General features: G+C 46.7%; 2 protein-coding genes and 1 long non-coding RNA gene across 17 annotated transcripts in view; 1 reads left to right on the top strand and 2 right to left on the bottom strand.

The window, feature by feature from the left end:
• The window catches only part of KLHL18 (kelch like family member 18), a 47,394-nt gene extending 42,453 nt beyond the window's left edge, over nucleotides 1-4,941 (bottom strand). For both annotated transcript variants that reach the window (XM_043886058.1, XM_043886057.1), the window contains exon 1: nucleotides 4,663-4,941. In XM_043886058.1, the coding sequence (XP_043741993.1) occupies nucleotides 4,663-4,791 (129 nt within the window). In that variant the 5' untranslated portion in view covers nucleotides 4,792-4,941. The remainder of the gene's footprint in view (nucleotides 1-4,662) is intronic.
• Nucleotides 4,921-18,296, top strand: part of KIF9 (kinesin family member 9) — a 38,319-nt gene continuing 24,943 nt past the window's right edge. The window contains exons 1-6 of one of the 5 annotated variants that reach the window (XM_043886047.1): nucleotides 4,921-5,258; nucleotides 6,269-6,511; nucleotides 8,070-8,167; nucleotides 9,659-9,824; nucleotides 11,644-11,750; nucleotides 15,768-15,992. In XM_043886047.1, coding sequence (XP_043741982.1) covers nucleotides 6,325-6,511; nucleotides 8,070-8,167; nucleotides 9,659-9,824; nucleotides 11,644-11,750; nucleotides 15,768-15,992 — 783 coding nt within the window. In that variant the 5' untranslated portion in view covers nucleotides 4,921-5,258; nucleotides 6,269-6,324. Of the gene's footprint in view, nucleotides 5,259-6,268; nucleotides 6,512-8,069; nucleotides 8,168-9,658; nucleotides 10,209-11,643; nucleotides 11,751-15,767; nucleotides 15,993-18,296 lie in introns of those variants that run through there. The other 4 variants (XM_043886044.1, XM_043886045.1, XM_043886046.1 and 1 more) reach the window with 4 other exon arrangements.
• The window catches only part of LOC122682833, a 60,256-nt gene continuing 48,401 nt past the window's right edge, over nucleotides 6,442-18,296 (bottom strand). For 3 of the 10 annotated variants that reach the window (XR_006337535.1, XR_006337542.1, XR_006337538.1), the window contains one exon: nucleotides 10,296-11,570. This is a non-coding gene — a long non-coding RNA (uncharacterized LOC122682833). Of the gene's footprint in view, nucleotides 7,007-10,295; nucleotides 11,849-18,296 lie in introns of those variants that run through there. The other 7 variants (XR_006337550.1, XR_006337540.1, XR_006337551.1 and 4 more) reach the window with 6 other exon arrangements.

Here is an 18,296-nt window from a genome sequence, read left to right on the forward strand (position 1 = left end):
CAGCTTATTTCGAAACGTAACATAATGCCTTTAAGGTTCATCCATTTGCGCTTTGTGTTGGAATTTCCTTCCTTTTTAGGGCTGAGTGATATTCCAGCAGATATATGGAATATTATTCCACTGCATGTAGGGAACAAAATGGACCACATCTTGTTTATCCATTCAACCACCGATGCAGTACACCACTGGGTTGCTTTCATCTTTTGGATACGGTGAACAATGATGCTATGAACCTGCCTGTACAAATATCTGTTCTTGAGCTTATTTTCCAAAAAAGGCGTTTTTGTGTTCTCATCAGATATGCAGCACACTGCCCACACATACTGGGCCGCGCCTCAGCTACTGATTTACCAGGCCTGCCACAAGCCCGAACTCGGGCCTTTACCTTCCCAGCCCTGCACACAGCCAGTCAGGTCCATGGGAACACAGAGCCATCACGGTCTCCTCTGGCCTGCCACTGTGCAAGCAGCTAATCATCCTCAGCTTCCACTGAGACAGAAAGGGACCATGGTGTCTTTGGTTAATACTTCGGAATAGTCAGCTTCAAGCTTCAGCTGAGCTGCAAGACTTTAAAGATGAGATACTGGGATTTCTCTGGTGGTCCGGAGGCTGAGGTGCTCCCGACGCAGGGGGCCCAGGTTCACTTCCTGGTCAGGGAACTAGATCCCACGTGTTGCAACTAAAAAGATCCCGCAAGGAAGACAGAAGACCCACGTGCCACAACAGAGACCCGGCACAGCTCAATAAATAAATATTTAAATTAAAAAAAAAAAAAAGAGATGCATAACGTAACAGTAGCTTCCCCTATGTCAGTTATCGGTCACAGAACAGGCCAGTCCCTTGATCAACTGCTGTGAGCTGGGAAAAAAAAAAAAGTTTTTCATTTCTGGTTCACCTTTACTCTTTACCAAGAGCTGCTTCCAATCTCTGAAACCACAGAAGTAGACGCTGGGGCAATAAAGCAAGTGTAACCTACTCCACAAGTCTTAAACTTTACAGAGGCCGTATCAGTATACAATAGGGGTCAGCCAATGGGTCTGGCCAACACCTGTTTTTATAAATAAAGTTTTACTGGACCACAGCCAGACCCGTTCATTTATGTACTATGTACAGCTGCTCCCGTGCTACAACACCCAGAGTTGAATAGCTGCAACTGAAACAGTGTGACCCACAAATCCTAAAATATTTACTATCTGGCTCTTTATAGAAAATGCTTGCCAGCTCCTGGTTCAAACATCTTGGTTCATTCTTTCCTCTCCCCAACTAGAAACAAGTAATGATGTGATCCGCTGTTTGGGCAGAAAAGGCCTAAACGAACTGTGGGGAAGTTGGCTGGTTTCTATGCCAAGGAGACAACGGGAGTGCCAACAGTCAACAAACCTAAAGTAGGAAGGCAGATGCCATACTTGTAATTCAGGAGGGACTAGGAACACATCTTTGGAGAAAGGACATGGTCTCATTTTCCATCAATCAACCCACAAGTTGAACCAGGTGTGGCCAAGGGGCAAACAATGGGATCTCATGTACAAAACAATAAAGGAACCACCTGCAGTAAGAAGCATCCCCAAATACAGGCTTCTGACATTCACCCAGATGGCTGGCCAAGCTCCAGAAGCCACAGGATGAACCCAGTCAATGTGGCTCGGTTAGGAACTGATTTTCCAAGACACCTCAGTTGGGCTGCACACAGCAGGCCTTCAAGGCCTGTACGTGCCCAGCTTTAAGACCAAAGAAAGAACCTGAAGTCAGCAAAGAGCCATCAATGGTTTAACGGATAGCGGGAATCTTATACGTCTGAAACAAGGTCTGGAGTGACATCCCACTGTGTGCAGAAGGCAGGCGGGATATGGGGGTAGTCTTCACTCCCGAGTGGAAGGAGATGACCAGTAGCAGGGAACCTGATGTCAGGTGGGCTCATTGGTCACCAGGGAAACCAACAGAGGGCAAACCCCTCGCTGCTCCTTTGATAATCACGGGGTGAGGGGGCGGGGAATGTGTAGAAAGGTCAGTCATGTGAGCAGGATACAGATGAAGCAGGTACTGGTCGGGCAGGAGATGTACCGAGAGCAAGAGAACAGCCATCTTGAGTACCCTGACCATGTAACTCTCTTTCTCCACCTACAGTCGGGCAGCATCAAGCTCTCTCATTCATCTAAATCAGCGTCCAAATTTAACATCACCCCAACATAACTCACAAAAGAGCGAGCAAAACTGACTTTTTGATGAATATAAATTCATGGCACAGGTGCCCACTGTGATATGTGAACATGTGCTCTAATGGAGCACACTCTTCCCCTTAATTTTAACTACTCATCCAAAAAAGGCAAGGCTGAAAAGGAAACAACTACCTGGAAAAAGCAAGCAGAGAGCCCCGGGGATGAACAATATTCAGAAGCACAGTATTTCCCAATACAGTGTCATTTCCAAATCAAGAGTCAAGAAGTCTTAGGTCCAGAAGACTAGCAGAAAAATCCCGTGTCTGTCTCCTCTCCTGAAATAGGAGAGTGATGCTGCACCTGGCCATACACATCACTGTCCTGTGTGCTCACAGAGGACACTGCTGACAGAGGACAGCTTGTTTCCTGCTCTGCTTCATATACCATTAGCAGGGCAGGTGAGTAATCCGACAGAGGATGTAAAAGCATCGCTTCCACCAACCAACAGCTGTGTTGGATCTCAGATAATACAGCTTTGTGCCTTGGGCAATCCCTTAATATCGCTAAGCCCCGGGTTTTTTTCATCTGTGAAATGGATGGCTTTGTTAGAAGACCTCGATGGCTCCTTTTAATATGATTATTCTAGCTCTCTAATTATACCCGAGTAACTCATTACAGACACATGACATAAAAATGGCGTGCACCAACAAGTCCTTACCTCACTTCCTGATATCCTCCTCCACCTACTCTTTCATCACAAAATCAGTACGAAAACAAAACAGGCAAGATTCCAGACTCAAATGTGTGGTCCTTGAAGTCAGCTTCAGTGAAAATTGTGTACTTGGGTTTAGTGAGTTAGGGTGAGGGTTATGTAGTGTGACCATCTTACTCCATCACGTCCTTTTTGCGTCTCTGTGTCTTAGAAGCCTTCCCTGGCTTACCCTTACAGCCTAAATCTTAATCCAAAAATTCACCCCCCATTACTGCTTTTCACCAGCCTCTACTCACCCCAAGCGTACTGCCACAAGCAGATCATTCTTTTGCTTACAAATCTCTAGAACCCTCGACACCTACTTCCATGTGATCACTGTGAACAAAAAAACCTCTCATTTATATTTATTTTCTCTGTTTCCTTTAGTCTAGCTCATTTTTCTCAAACCTCTCGCTCCCCACAAAAGATGCTGTCCCCTTGCGGTCCACTTCACTCCTCTCCTGGAAAACTAAACTCCTTCAGGAGGGCTTTTTTTTTTTCTATTTTTTAAAAATTATTTTTAAAATTTATTTATTTTTAACTGAAGGACAATTGCTTTACAATACTATGTTGGTTTCTGTCTCAGAAGGGGTTTAGAGTGACGAAAACCTTACGCCAGGCATTATGCAAAGAATACTGCAAGTTTTCTCATTTAATCCTCATACGAATACTAAGAATTAGAAATCACCCCTATTTTTACATTTGGGAGGCTGAAGCTAAGAAAGCTTAAGTAACTTGCCCAAGAATTTTAATCCAAATCCTTCTATCTCCATAGCCACACTCCTAACCATTGTACTTCACTGTCTCAGGAGGTCTGACTCAGATATGTGGAAGAGGAAGTTTCTTAACCCGGCGGAAAACAAGAGCACAAAGATCTCTGCATAGTTTTATTTTTTAAACAGGGTCCTTCACAGATGATGACATTCTTCTAGCCAAAGCCCAAGAGGGAACAGGATTGCCAGCAGCATCTCCACCCGGAGGGCTCCACCTGGCTCAGCAGCTTGGCCGCGGAGCAGGACAGCACGCCTCCCCAGCAGGAATGGATACAAAAGCACGGGAGAAAGGCTGGGTCTTGCGCCCAGAATGCCACCAAGGAACAGGTGGTTAAGAGAGCCCTGTCCCCACGGGAGGCCATCAGTCCATTCTCCGGGACCTCTGTGGTGCTGGTAGCGAGACTTCCAGAGTGGGGTCAGGGGAGTGGCCCACCTCAAAAGATTTCCATATCCGATTTTAAAAGCTCTTATTAAGAGACAAGGCAGTAACCTAACAGTCAAGGGCGAGCAATGACTCCTCAGGAAGAGCCCCCGCCTCTATCACACCACAGCTAACTCGGAGGGGGCACGTCTGTGGTGACAAGAAAAGGTGCTTTGCCGTGGTGCCCATCAGAATGTAGAAAGAGCCGCCGCCCCCTTCCACAGAGCGGCTGCAAGTCCGTTTTTTTTTTTTTTCCTCGTCTCTGTGACAGAAAAAGGAGGCGGGTACCCCAAGGTCTCCACTCCGAGGGCCTCAGCGGCGCACCTCTTGGCGTTTCCTTCTAAGGTCTGGGACTGAGAGGCTGACCCTATCCGTCTGCCTCCTCAGCCCCAAGCCCCCTCTGCCGCTCAGCACCTCTCTTTCCCCGCGGGTCGCTCTCCCTCCCACCTCGTTTCCCCACCCCTCAGCGCGCTAGACCTCTCTTCCCCGATCCCCCTATCTCTCTTCCCTCCCCGTTCGGCCCCCGGGCCTTTCAGCCCCGCGCCGCCCGGCCCCTGGGACCTTGAGCGTCACGTCGCACAGCTTGCCCTGCCGCCGGATCTCCTCCATGACGCCGTAGCCGCGACTAGGCAACTCGGACACGGAGAAGTGCACCAGGTCTTCCAGCTCCTCCGCGCCGTCCTCCACCATCTTCCCCGGCCGCCGCGACTGCGCAGGCCTGGCTGCGCTGGCTCGGAACTAAACTGGGCGGGGCGAGGGCGCGGGCGGACGGCGGCCCGGGGCGCTGGGCCGGCGTCGAATGGGCCTGCGCGGCCGCCGTAGTCTCAAACTGCTCTGCGCCGGAAGCCGGACCCGCGGTTTCCCGGGTCTTGCGGCTCCGTTCCCCAGCTACCCCGACCTGGCTTCGTGCCTGCAGCTCCCGCAGTCTTTCTGGATTAATCGGTCCCATCGCTCGTCCTCCTCTTTCGGCCCTGACCTAATACGTATCGCAACAGAGGACCGCGGACTTCGTTTCCGCCACCACCTCGTACTTCCGGAATAGCCAAAGCGGCCCGTTGCCATGGCGACCGTATACACAGGCTGGCAGCAGCGCTGCCGGTATTCCGTAGCTGCTAATGCAGCGGTCCGGCTGGGAGAGGGCTCCTGCCTCCCGAGCGGTGAGCAGGGGTCACGCGCGCTCGGGATGGGGAGAAGGGAGGCTGGAAAGGCGGGGGGGGTGTCCGTCCGGTGACGGGCAGCTGCTGGAATCTGAAGACCGCTCCTCGCGGGAGTTCCCCGGCTTGGCTCGCTGGTCTCCTCCACCGGGCGGGGGAACGTGCGGTGTCGAGAGCATTCTTTGACTTTTTGCCGCTTAGGGCCTTCGGATCTAATATTCCCTGGTTTCACGAAGGTCCTGCGTCGCGCCTGAGGTTCGGGGACCTCTGCTTTTCTGGACCCTTTTTTATTCTTCGGTTTTCTAACTAGGGAAGACAGGGAAGCCTGGCGTGCTGCAGTCTATGGGGTCGCAAAGAGTCGGGCACGACTAAGCGACTGAACTGACTTTCTAACTAGAGAGGGCTTCGGGATTACCAGTCCCGACCCTTTGCTTTATAAATACAGAAACCTCTCCAAAGAGACACAGAAATGGTCCCAAGGCCCATCGCCTCCCAGACTCCACACAGAGGTCCAGCCCGTTGGGTTAGAAAAAGGAGAAAGGCCAGTTCGGCGTGGGTCCGAGTTTGGGGACTAAGATGCTGTTGCCTTTTCGGTGGCTGTGATTGTTCTCCTTGAGAGTCTGTTCTGGACAGGACCGCTGGAGGACAGGAAGCCATCCGAACCTCTCCTTTTCTCGTTTTTAGGGGTGCTGGGTGGCGATCTGTTCATTCTCACCCCTAAAACAACTGAGGAAACTGTGAGCTTCTAAGCAGAGAGGGCTCCTGGTGACTACTCAGAGGTTCACTTATTTACACCAGAAATATTTAAGGGTGGTGTCAATGAGGGAGAGGCATTCCCCACAAGGTCCTAGAGAGAAGGACCCTACTAAAAGGGAGAGCGTGGTGAGGAGCTGAGATGGCTTTTTCCAAATGGTGCCTGGAAACCTGGTGTCCTCCTGGAAGTGCTGTGGGCTCAGGGGTTGGTGGGGGTGAGGGAAGGGAGTGACATCTTGTGCCCTTTGGGACTCTCTCAGTAGTGACTGAAGATGGACCCACACATGGAGATTCAGCCACCCTCTGACTTCCAGCCATGACCACTACCACCAGTCACCATTTCTTAAGCACCTGCTCTGTGCTTGGCACTGTTCTGGACTTAGAGGGGGGATTCAAACAAGATAAAAGGCACCATCCAGTCCTTCAAGCAGCTTGTCATCTAATTTGGGAGCTGAAACTGTCTCAAATGATGCGGTCTAAGAACAGTAACAAGCATTATTTCAGTAAGTGCAAGATGGCATGCATGGGGTCCCTAAGTGTCTGGTGTTTGAGGGGCTGCTGACTAGTGGACACACAGGAGGCATGCAGTTAACAGAGAAGGTTTGTCTGAGGAGAATATGGCTCCTGGCATACCTGGAGCAATGGCGCGAGCAAGGGGAGAATTGGGAATCACAGATAGAATGGCTGCATGTGCATGTGCACGTTGGCAAATTCCTGGGCAGAACGGGGGCAGGCTCTGAGGGGAGGGTGGTGCTTGGAGCTGGCCTGTGGTGCTCTTGGGCTGTCTGTGGGTAGGGGCTGCCAGGAGGGAGTTTTAGGCACCTGCCCCCAGAACATGCTCCTTTTCAGAGGGCACCCTGGACAGCATCTTAACTTCCCTGAGCAGGAGGATGGGCCCTCAGGCCGGTATGGGGAACTTCAGAGAGTGGCACCGCTTGCCTAAGTCAGCACACCTCCCTCCACTCTCCACTTTCCCAGTAGCCTCGATCAAGGTGAACCTGGAGACGAGATAATCTCTTCAGTTTTCTCAATTCCTCAGTCCTGTTAGAACTACTTGGGACTTTTTATTTCTAGAGCTCAATCTTGCAAACAAAATTTTTAGACCTGAAATGGGACCAGGCATGATCCTTACTCACCTGAATACCTTTCACATTCATTTTCTAAAAATGGAAAGATTTTTAGCTTTCCTTAGAATTTTTTGACATTTTCTCTCAGTACTTCATCTTCTGTCATCAGTGTATAACAGGCACCTAAAGAGCTGATTACATTTTAAGTTCCTCCTTAAAGCAGTAAAAATCATTGATTATTCTATTTAATAACTCTTTTTGCTTCTCCACTCTTGATTAATGTTCCCTATCAAAGTCCACCTACACTTTGCCTTCTTCATTTCCTCTTAAAATACTTACTATGAAATGCATTAGAACTAATTTTTTTTCATTAACATACCTTACCTGAGATGTAGCACCTCCTCCTCTATCTCCATTAGACAACATAGATCAGAAAAAAGACTTCCTGGAAGTATATTTAATGGAGCCTGCAGTCAAATATTCTTTCTTCACCACTCCATTGAGAGAAAAATCAGTTCCCTACCTCCTCTGCCTCTCCTAAAACCTATTTGTGTGTGTTCTTATCATTTTCAGGTAGACACACATATGTATTCCTTCATTTATACTATCATGAATAATTACCATGTGTAATAAAAATGTTAAACACTGAATGTAGTGTCATCAAATAGGATGAAGGCTTAAAGCTGTAAGTGACAGGGAGGGAAATTAGGCCACTGAAGGGAACATTCTGTTTTGTTTTGTATTTTGGTCTCTTAGGGGGTCGGTGGAGAATGGTGAGGCACCTGATCAAGTTGGAAGTGCATAGACTTGTTGAGCAGGATCCTGTGGGCAGAGCACTGAAATGCGAGGGGGCAAAAAGGAAGGCTGGCTGTCAGTGAGAGGGGAAAACATGGACCACACATCATGCTTTCCAATCTCTTTGATCACTGACATCTCCCTTCTAATGGTTGTTTGAGGATGACTACTGAAAATGTTGCTGTTTTCTTCTTTTTAGCTAAAATGGGTTCTAGGAAAAAAGTTCACGCATTTGTCCGTGTCAGACCCACTGACGACTTTGCTCATGAAATGATCAAATACGGAGATGACAACAAAGTAAGTGCAGTTGTGTTTGCCTTCACCTGCCTGAGAATCTCTCACTGCTTTCTCACTGCACTGTTTTCAGACACCCTTGTAAGGACCAGGACAGAACTGGTAAAAGTTCAGATGGAATCTAGAGTCCTTCAAGTCCAGAGCGCTCCCCCCACCAATGCTGTCAATGAGGAAGCTCATGAAACTCCCATTTTTATTGCCTTTTTGGTTAGTAGTTTACCTTTATCCTTGTGTCTGACACTGAAAGGTGACATTTGTCCACACTCATAAAACTTTCTGGTGATCAGATCTCCCACTGTACAATCTCCCATGGAGTACAGTAGAAATGTCTTCAGTTGATTATTGTTAAACTTACTAAAGAGTGGGAGAAACTCTTATGGCGAGAACTGGAAAGATCTATCCCTCCCCATGTCCTCACCAGTGTCTGAGGACTATTCTGAAGCCTGAGACAGATTTAGCACACCTTGAGCGTTATGGAATGCTTTTATTCAGCAAACATTTGTGGATCTACTATGGGCAGCATGGAGACATTGTTCAAGGGAGCAATTCAAAGGTCAACTTTTCAAGCTTCTAAAGTCCTAGCAGTCAGAAAGAAACTGAGGTGCAGCCCTGTGAAGTGCACCCTGCTGGACTTGGATTCAGTGACCCTGAAGCACAAAACATTTAATGTATGAATGGACCAAGCCCTGCTCTGTTGATCTTATTTTTTCTGCATGTCTTGGCTTCTGGATTAAGACAGCCAGTGTAAGAGTCCAGTGAGAGTCCATTAACATCAGAAGTACTCATTTCAAAGATTGGAATCTACCATTAACCTAACCCAATATATTTCTAAACCAGCTGCTGCCACAGAGTCTTGCCATAAAGGGGTCTAAAAATCTAAAAATAAAATTTTTAGAAATCTTTGCATCTGAAAACGTGCTGATTACAAGTCGGTAGGCATGCTTGATTTAGTGCCAGTGAGTTACTATGTCGGAAGAGTCCAGTGCCTTTCCTGTGGCTATCATTTCTTCATTGCTCACCGTGGCCCATAGCATGTGAGGGAGTGGGTGCTCACCACAACGCTGAGGGAGGCCTCGCCTCCAGTCACCAAGGAGCTAGGGCTCTAGCCCAGGCCTCCATTCCCAAGCCCACTGTTCTCTCTGGCCTGTTTCAAGGCATTCCTGTGCTTATTGGACTTACCTAAAACTTGTTTAATGAGAATGTGATAAATGTGCTTCACCCCATATCACAGATGAGGGAACCAAGACAAACGGCACCCTGTCCACTAGGGTGAGATGTGCTGAAACCAGCCTGTGCTCCCATCTCCTGCTCCTTCCACCCTGAGGGTGTATGGCCTCCCCGAGGTGGCTGCCTTCCCCCCATCCCGAAGGTCATCCAGGATGCATGCAAGTCCCTGTTCTTCCTCAAGTTCACCTCCTGTTTCCTCCAGGTCAAGCCTTGGCTGCTGTTGACTTTTTTATACCAGTTTCTTAACAAGTCTTCGTTTCTTCCTAGACCATTGATATTCACTTAAAAAAAGATACTCGGAGGGGAGCTGTCAATAACCAGCAGACAGACTGGTCATTCAAACTGGACAGAGTTCTCCATGATGCCTCCCAGGACTTGGTTTACGAGGTAGTCGCAAAGGATGTGGTTTCTCAGGCCCTCAATGGCTTTAACGGTAATTTAGTTCATCAACTGTTGTTTTAACGTAAGAACCTGGGGAACACCCCCACCCAGGAAGAGGTACAAGGATTTTATGGTGAATAAAATAAACTACAATTTCTGTTACTAACTTTTGTTTATTTGTCTCCATGTTCTTATGATGGAAAATTTTGATGACATGGTGGTCATGGCTTGACCCATGGTCCTGGGTTCCTACCTTCATAGGACGATTTAATGACCCTGTCTCTCTATAGGTCATGGGGATTCAACTATTATCCTGTTTCAAATTCCTCGAATATTAGTTTTGAAACAATGTCTTTATGATAAATTTGATGGAGTCAAACATTTTTCTCTTGGCTACCTGCTAGGAGCTATTTCCATTTATCCTACCAGCACAATCAATCTGTTCCATTCCAGTATTAGTTTATTTACATATATCACTAAAAACTTGAGTAGAGTTTCCGAAAAAAAAAAAAAAAAAAAAAACTTGAGTAGAGTTTGATATTCTTAAAGTAAAAGCTTAACAAAAAAACCATTTAGCAAATTAAAATTTATAGGGAAATTTGTACAAACTTGTTCAGTTTAAGATTGTTTTAAAATCTTAAGATTTTGAAATCCTTAGAAAAAATACATCACAGTCTGTAGACTGCCTGTCTGGTGGCTCCTGACTAGCATGTTCCCCTTTTGCAAGTTTTAGGTCTTCTGTTTAAAAGTCAGTTGAGTGTAGATGCCCGAACATTGTAGCCTGTGTGTGATATATAGGTGTGGTCCTCATTCGTCCTGAGGGGATGTGGCCCTGAGGAAGTAAAGACAGAGGAGCTAAGGCCCAGGGAGGCTGAGTCATGGGCTCTGGGTGCTGTGGAGCCACAAATGGGCTCTGAGTCCCAGCTAAACTGATTCCTCCTGCACATTCCTGCAGGATTAAAGATACTGTTTCTGACTCCAGTGCAGATGCTGAATTCAGGCCCCTTGTGTAAAACCTACCAATCCCAGGAACTAGAGCACCCATGTGGAAAAGGTGGACACTGATTTCCACCACCCAATGTTGCCTGGGCATTTCTGCTGTGTGAATACCTACAGAAGCAGCCTTTGGGTTGGGTCTGGTTCAGGCTGCCCAAGTCAGGAGGAAGAGCAGATGGGAACTGGAGCCCAGGGTGACTGGTTTAGGTCCCACAGCCTGGTGGTGATGGTAGACCTAAAGCACAAGTGAAGTGCAAGTGAACGTCTTCCCAGAGGGCACTGGGACAGATCAGGACCTAGTCACGTTATTTGGTTTCTGAAAGTGGCCTGGGACCAGCTTTAGTCTTGTGGGAATGTGCTGTCTACAAAGAATTCTCACCAGTAACAGAAAATGCCCTTCCCACTCCCATCTCTTCCTGGGGATTTTGAAAGCTCTTCTTTCTTTATGTCTGGGCAGCCTCATGGGGAGACCTAGCTCTGAGAGCCTGGCTGTCCATGGTCTTGCTGAAGAAGGGCTGACTTCAATGCTCTCATCACCCTCATCTTGCTAGGAAAATTCCCAGGTCCTCTGTAGCCTGGAATTCCCTGCTCTCCTCAGAAGCTCTAGGATCAGATCCCCTCTTGGAAAGGGAAGCAGTAGAGCCCTCAATGGACCACAGATTCAGAGCAGCTGCCTGTGTTCTGACCCGTAACATCCTGTTTCCCTGCTCAGCCACTCACCCTACATGGCAGGAATTCCCGATGTCCTTAGCTACTCCTGATGGCCACCTTCACACCAGGGTTCTGGCTGGCGCTGGGCATGCTGGGGGAGGGAAAAGCTGTCCTTAGATCTATTTTCCTGGATGTCACCAAAATGTGTTTTGAAACGTTTGCAGGCACCATCATGTGTTACGGGCAGACAGGAGCTGGCAAGACGTATACCATGACGGGGGCAACTGAGAATTACAAGCACCGGGGGATCCTCCCTCGTGCCCTACAGCAGGTAGAGTGTGGGCCCATGGGTGGGATGGCACACAGAAGCTGTCCATCCCAGGCCAGCTGCTGGAGCCAGTGGGATCCAGGCCTCCAAGGAGCTGCAGCCTGTAGGGGAGACAGGTTATGCATGCTGGAGTGTGTGTGTGTGTGTGTGTGTGTGTGTGTGTGTGTGTGTGTGTGTGTGTGTGTGTGTGTGTGTGTGTGTGTGTGTGTGTGTGTGTAGCTGCAGCCTGTAGGGGAGACAGGTTATGCATGCTGGAGTGTGTGTGTGTGTGTGTGTGTGTGTGTGTGTGTGTGTGTGTGTGTGTGTGTGTGTAGCTGCAGCCTGTAGGGGAGACAGGTTATGCATGGTGGAGTGTGTGTGTGTGTGTGTGTGTGTGTGTGTGTGTGTGTGTGTGTGTGTAGCTGCAGCCTGTAGGGGAGACAGGTTATGCATGGTGGAGTGTGTGTGTGTGTGTGTGTGTGTGTGTGTGTGTGTGTGTGTGTGGAGCTGCAGCCTGTAGGGGAGACAGGTTATGCATGGTGGAGTGTGTGTGTGTGTGTGTGGAGCTGCAGCCTGTAGGGGAGACAGGTTATGCATGGTGGAGTGTGTGTGTGTGTGTGTGTGTGTGTGTGTGTGTGTGTGTGTGTGTGTGGAGCTGCAGCCTGTAGGGGAGACAGGTTATGCATGCTGGAGTGTGTGTGTGTGTGTGTGTGTGTGTGTGTGTGTGTGTGTGTGTGTGTGTGTGTGTGTGTGTGTGTGTGTGTGTAGCTGCAGCCTGTAGGGGAGACAGGTTATGCATGGTGGAGTGTGTGTGTGTGTGTGTGTGTGTGTGTGTGTGTGTGTGTGTGTAGCTGCAGCCTGTAGGGGAGACAGGTTATGCATGGTGGAGTGTGTGTGTGTGTGTGTGTGTGTGTGTGTGTGTGTGTGTGTGTGTGTGTGGAGCTGCAGCCTGTAGGGGAGACAGGTTATGCATGGTGGAGTGTGTGTGTGTGTGTGTGGAGCTGCAGCCTGTAGGGGAGACAGGTTATGCATGGTGGAGTGTGTGTGTGTGTGTGTGTGTGTGTGTGTGTGTGTGTGTGTGTGTGTGTGGAGCTGCAGCCTGTAGGGGAGACAGGTTATGCATGGTGGAGTGTGTGTGTGTGTGTGTGGAGCTGCAGCCTGTAGGGGAGACAGGTTATGCATGGTGGAGTGTGTGTGTGTGTGTGTGTGTGTGTGTGTGGAGCTGCAGCCTGTAGGGGAGACAGGTTATGCATGGTGGAGTGTGTGTGTGTGTGTGTGTGTGTGTGTGTGTGTAGCTGCAGCCTGTAGGGGAGACAGGTTATGCATGGTGGAGTGTGTGTGTGTGTGTGTGTGTGTGTGTGTGTGTGTGTGTGTGTGTGTGGAGCTGCAGCCTGTAGGGGAGACAGGTTATGCATGGTGGAGTGTGTGTGTGTGTGTGTGGAGCTGCAGCCTGTAGGGGAGACAGGTTATGCATGGTGGAGTGTGTGTGTGTGTGTGTGTGTGTGTGTGTGTGTGTGTGTGTGTGTGTGTGTGTGTGTGTGTGTGTGTGTGTGTGGAGCTGCAGCCTGTAGGGGAGACAGGTTATGCATGGTGGAGTGTGTGTGTGTGTGTGTGGAGCTGCAGCCTGTAGGGGAGACAGGTTATGCATGGTGGAGTGTGTGTGTGTGTGTGTGTGTGTGTGTGTGGAGCTGCAGCCTGTAGGGGAGACAGGTTATGCATGGTGGAGTGTGTGTGTGTGTGTGTGTGTGTGTGTGTGTGTGTGTGTGTGTGTGGAGCTGCAGCCTGTAGGGGAGACAGGTTATGCATGGTGGAGTGTGTGTGTGTGTGTGTGTGTGTGTGTGTGTGTGTGTGTGTGTGTGTGTGTGTGTGTGTGTGTGTGTGTGTGTGTGTGTGTGTGTGTGTGTGTGTGTGTGTGTATAACCTAAGAGTTTGCGTTCCAGACTCTGACCAACTCCCATGCTAAGCTTGTTTCCCATTTGGTAAAGAGTGAGTCGGATGTGCAGACTGCCTTCTTGCTGCTTTGTTGGTCTGTGGCCCTGTAACAGAGGATACGGAGGACCTAGTTCTGTTCCTTCCTGGCTTTAATAAGGGGGAGGGACCATTGCAGAGCTTCCTTACTGGCCTGCTCTGGCTTCTTCCACCACCATCACCCCAGAAAGAGCAAAGGGAAGGAGCAGGGCATGACATGAGCTTTCAGGACTGAGTCAGCCCTGGGAGTCTGGGAAGTGTGACTGAAGACAGGACAGAAGGGCCTTCCTTTGGAGTCTGCTAGCCTGTGTTCTGTGAGGACCCTCGTTTTGGAGGGGGGAGGCAGAGGACTGTTCCCTAAAAGACAACTTGAGGTTTTACAGCCCTGTCCAATAGGAAGTGAAGTTGCCCCTCTTGTGCATAATTTTTTGAAGCAATATCCTTAACATCCCACTGTCAATGCCTCAGCATCTTAGACCTTGATATCTAGCTCGGTGCTGCCCAACAGAAATATAATGTAACTCACATATGCAGTTTTAGGTTTTCCAGTAGCCACATTTTAAAAAGTAAAGCAAGTGACATGAATTGTGGCTTAGCTGGTAAAGAATCCACCTGCAATGCGGGAGACCTGGATTCGATCCCTGGGTTGGCAAGATCCCCTGAAGAAGGGAAAGGCTACCCACTCCAGTATTCTGGCCTAGAGAGCTGAATGGACTATATAGTCCATGGGGTCGCAGAGTCAGACATGACTGAGCAACTTTCACTTAAATGATATATAATATATGATAACACATTTTATTTAACTCAATATAGCCAAAATATCATTTCCATATGTAATCAATGTGAAAATTACTGAGATATTTTACATTCTTTTTCCTTACACTAAGTCTTTGAAATGTATTTTACATGGGCTTCCCAGGTGGCTCAATGGTAAAGAATGCGCCTGCAAATGCAGGAGATCCAGGTTTAGTCCCTGGGTTGGGAAGATCCCCTGGAGAAAAAAAATGGCACCTGACTCCAATATTCTTGCCTGGAAAATTCCACGGACAGAGGAGCCTGGCAGGCTATAGTCCACGGGGTGACAAAGAGTCAGACATAACTTAGCAACTAAATAGCAACAACGTATTTTATACTTACAGCTCATTTCATCCTTTTTTTTGGCTGCACTGCACAGCATGTGGGATCACAGTTCCCTAACCAAGATTGAACCCACACTCCCTGCATTGGAAGCATGGAGTCTTGAGCACTGGACCACCAGGGAAGTCCCCATTTCAATTTAGACTCTAAATATTCATCAGAAATAGTTTCTCTGTATTTAGATTTCATGAAATTGACAGTTGAAAGGGTGGACTTATAAACGCAAGTTGTTCCAAACATACTTAAAAGTTTATCAGTAATTGAATTTAGTATTAGTTTGAATTATTTAGTTAAGATTAAATAAAATTCAGTTCCTCACTTGCATGAGCCACGTTTCAAGTGCTGGGCAGCCCCCTGTGGCTAGCGTCTAGCATGTGGCACAGCACAGATCTAGCCTGTTAGGATAAGGGGGGGATTCAGGGATCATCCAGCCCTGCTCCCCATGTAACAAATAAGAAAGTCAAGGTCCAGAGACGGGGAAAAGACCAGGCCAAAGTCACCTGCTGATAAGCACTGGGGAGGGTAGTAGGAGTTGAGAAGGCTGAGTTCTGGCTTGGCTTTTCCCCTTATTAGCTGAGCAACCACAGATGGGTACGGCCCCTGCCCTGCTTCAGTTGCAGTGGAGTTAAGAGGATAGAATTAAATAATGGATGTGAAAGAAGCGTCTATGTGGTAAAACTCCACAAAATGATATTTTCACTTCACAGTCTTTTCCGTTCATCATGCCTCTACTTCTTGAGACTGTATAATTATTAGCCAATCTGTAAGTCAGGCCTCAAAAAACTACAAGATGATAGTGAATATCACACCCGATGAACTACTAGTTGTTGTTGATTCTTCCAGGGTGAGGGTTCTCTCCTGAGGTAAGAACTCCCCTAATCCTGGCTGGTCATTGGAGTTCTGGTCTTGGTGACTGCTGTCCAATCTCCCATCTAGGTTTTTAAGATGATTGAAGAACGTCCCACACATGCCATTACTGTGCGCGTTTCCTACCTGGAAATCTATAATGAGAGCCTGTTTGATCTCCTATCCACGCTGCCTTACGTTGGACCCTCAGTCACACCTATGACCATCGTGGAGAATCCTCAAGGGGTCTTCATCAAGGGCTTGTCGGTCCACCTCACAAGTCAGGAGGAGGATGCATTCAGCCTTCTCTTTGAGGTGAGATGATCAGGACCACAGGTGCCTTCTTCCTTACCTTTTCTCTCTCCCTTCTTTCCTTTTGTTCCCCTTTTCCTCCCTCCTTCTTAGTTTCTTACTTACTTTGATAACCAGAATTAAAATTAATATATGCTTGTTTAGCAAGTTCAGATAATAATGAAAAAATATAGAAGCAAAAAAGAATTCACTCATCTGTTTTCTTCATATGGCAATAATGTGTGTGTATATATATATATTTAAAATATTTATTTATTTGGCTGCACCAGGTCTTAGTTGCAGAATATAGGATCTTTAGTTACGGCATGTGGGATCTAGTTCCCTGACTAGGGATCAAACCCTGGGCCCCTGTATTGGAAGCGCAGAGTCCTAACACTGGACCACCAGGGAGGTCCCAATAATGTATATTTTGGCTTAATAAATTTGGCTTCTAGTCTTTTTTTCTCTTGAAGTTTTTCTTTATTTAGTTGAAACTGTCCTTTAAAAAGTTAACCATGGGCATTTGTGATATAGAAAAAAATAAAAATTAGTGTCCTTGAAATATAAAGGCTCTTACAAATCAATAAAAAAAAATTGCCTGGGATGTGCTATTCTTTTTAAAATCATGTAGATTAAAATTCTTATGCATTGCTGGTGAACTATAAAGTGCTATAGCCATTTTGGCAGTTTCCTAAAAAGTTAAACATTAATTTTTTCATAGGACCTAGCAATTCTGCTCCTAGAAATCTACCCAAGAGAAATGAAAATCTATGTGCACACAAAGACTTGTACACAGATATTCATAATAAGATTATTCATAATAGCCAAAGACCAGAAATAACCAAAATATTCATCAACTGGAGAATGGATAAGCAAAATATGGTACATCCAAACAATAGAAAACTAGTGATAAAAAAGAAATGGAACATTGATACATGCTACAATATGGATGAAATTCCTCCTCCCTCTCCGGAAAAATGCTAAGTAAAAGAAATTAAAAAAGGTCACCTAATGTATGACTCCATTCATTTGAAATGTTCTGATAGCCACATCTATAGAGACAAAAAGCAGATTAGTAGCTGCCTGGGGGAGGGGAGCAGGAAGTGACTGCAAATAGGCCGGAGAAAACTTTTTTGGAGTGATGCAACATTTTAAAATTAGAATTGTGGTGATACTGACACAATCCTGTAATTTTACTGATTTTAAAAATCACTGAACTATATATAATACTTAAAATGGTGAATCTTATGGTATTTAAGATATATGTCAAATAAAAGTTTTAAAAAAGTCACTTAGGTGTCCTCAGAGGTAATTTAAACACAGATCCCTTGCATGTACACAGAAGAAAGAGCCTGCCAGGAGGCAGCAAAAACACATTCTCATCTTATTGCTGTTCCTACCATGAAGAAAGATGTTTGCTGAAAGTTTATTGGCTTAAGGTTAAAGAAGGTCCAAGTCTGTGAAGAGTTTATCATGAATAAGTATTTATTTATACATGTAGAAGTAACTGGGCTTCCCTGGTGGCTCAGTGACAAAGAATCTGCCTGCTAATACAGGAGACATGGGTTCAATCCCTGGGTCAGGAAGATCCCCTGGAGGAGGAAATGGCAACCCACTCCAGTATTCTTGCCTGGAGAATGCCAAGGACAGAGAAGCCTGGTGGGCTACAGTCCATGGGGTCGCAAAGAATCAGACACGACTGAGCAACTAACAGTGGAAGCAAGCACTCTCCTGACTTGTAATCATTTCCTTGGTCTTCATTAGGGCTTAACCACCTGTAGCATAACACATTTATATCTCCTCAAATAGTATAAGTTAATCTTTTTGGAAATTTATATAGAAGGAGTCATATAGGATGAACTGTCTTATTTCTTTTACCTATTGTTTATGTGCAGTTCATCTGGTATTGTTATATGCTTTTCACTTTTATCACATTATATTGTGTGAGTATACTACAGTTTAGTTATCCACTCTACTTCAGATGGATAGTTGGGTTTTACTAATTTGGGGGTATTTCAGACATGCCACTAGGAGCTAGAACTAGGAACGTTCTTGTATGTATGTCTGATGCACATAAGCATGAATTTCTCTAGGTAAAGCCAAGAACTGTAATTGCTAGGTCACAGAGAGTATGTGTCTTAAGCTTTCTTAAACGATACAAATAATGGCCTACTCCCTCAACAGGTTGTCAGAATTCCCATTATTCTGATCCTAAAATTTTGACCAGTCTGGCTGGTGTGTCGTGTTTCCCATTATGGCCCCACTCATTGGGTTTTATTTCCCTGATTACCAATGAGATTAGGGACCTCATTATGTGTTTATTGATTT

This window comes from Cervus elaphus, chromosome 24 (genome assembly GCF_910594005.1).
Source record: "Cervus elaphus chromosome 24, mCerEla1.1, whole genome shotgun sequence".
Taxonomy (NCBI): domain Eukaryota; kingdom Metazoa; phylum Chordata; class Mammalia; order Artiodactyla; family Cervidae; genus Cervus; species Cervus elaphus.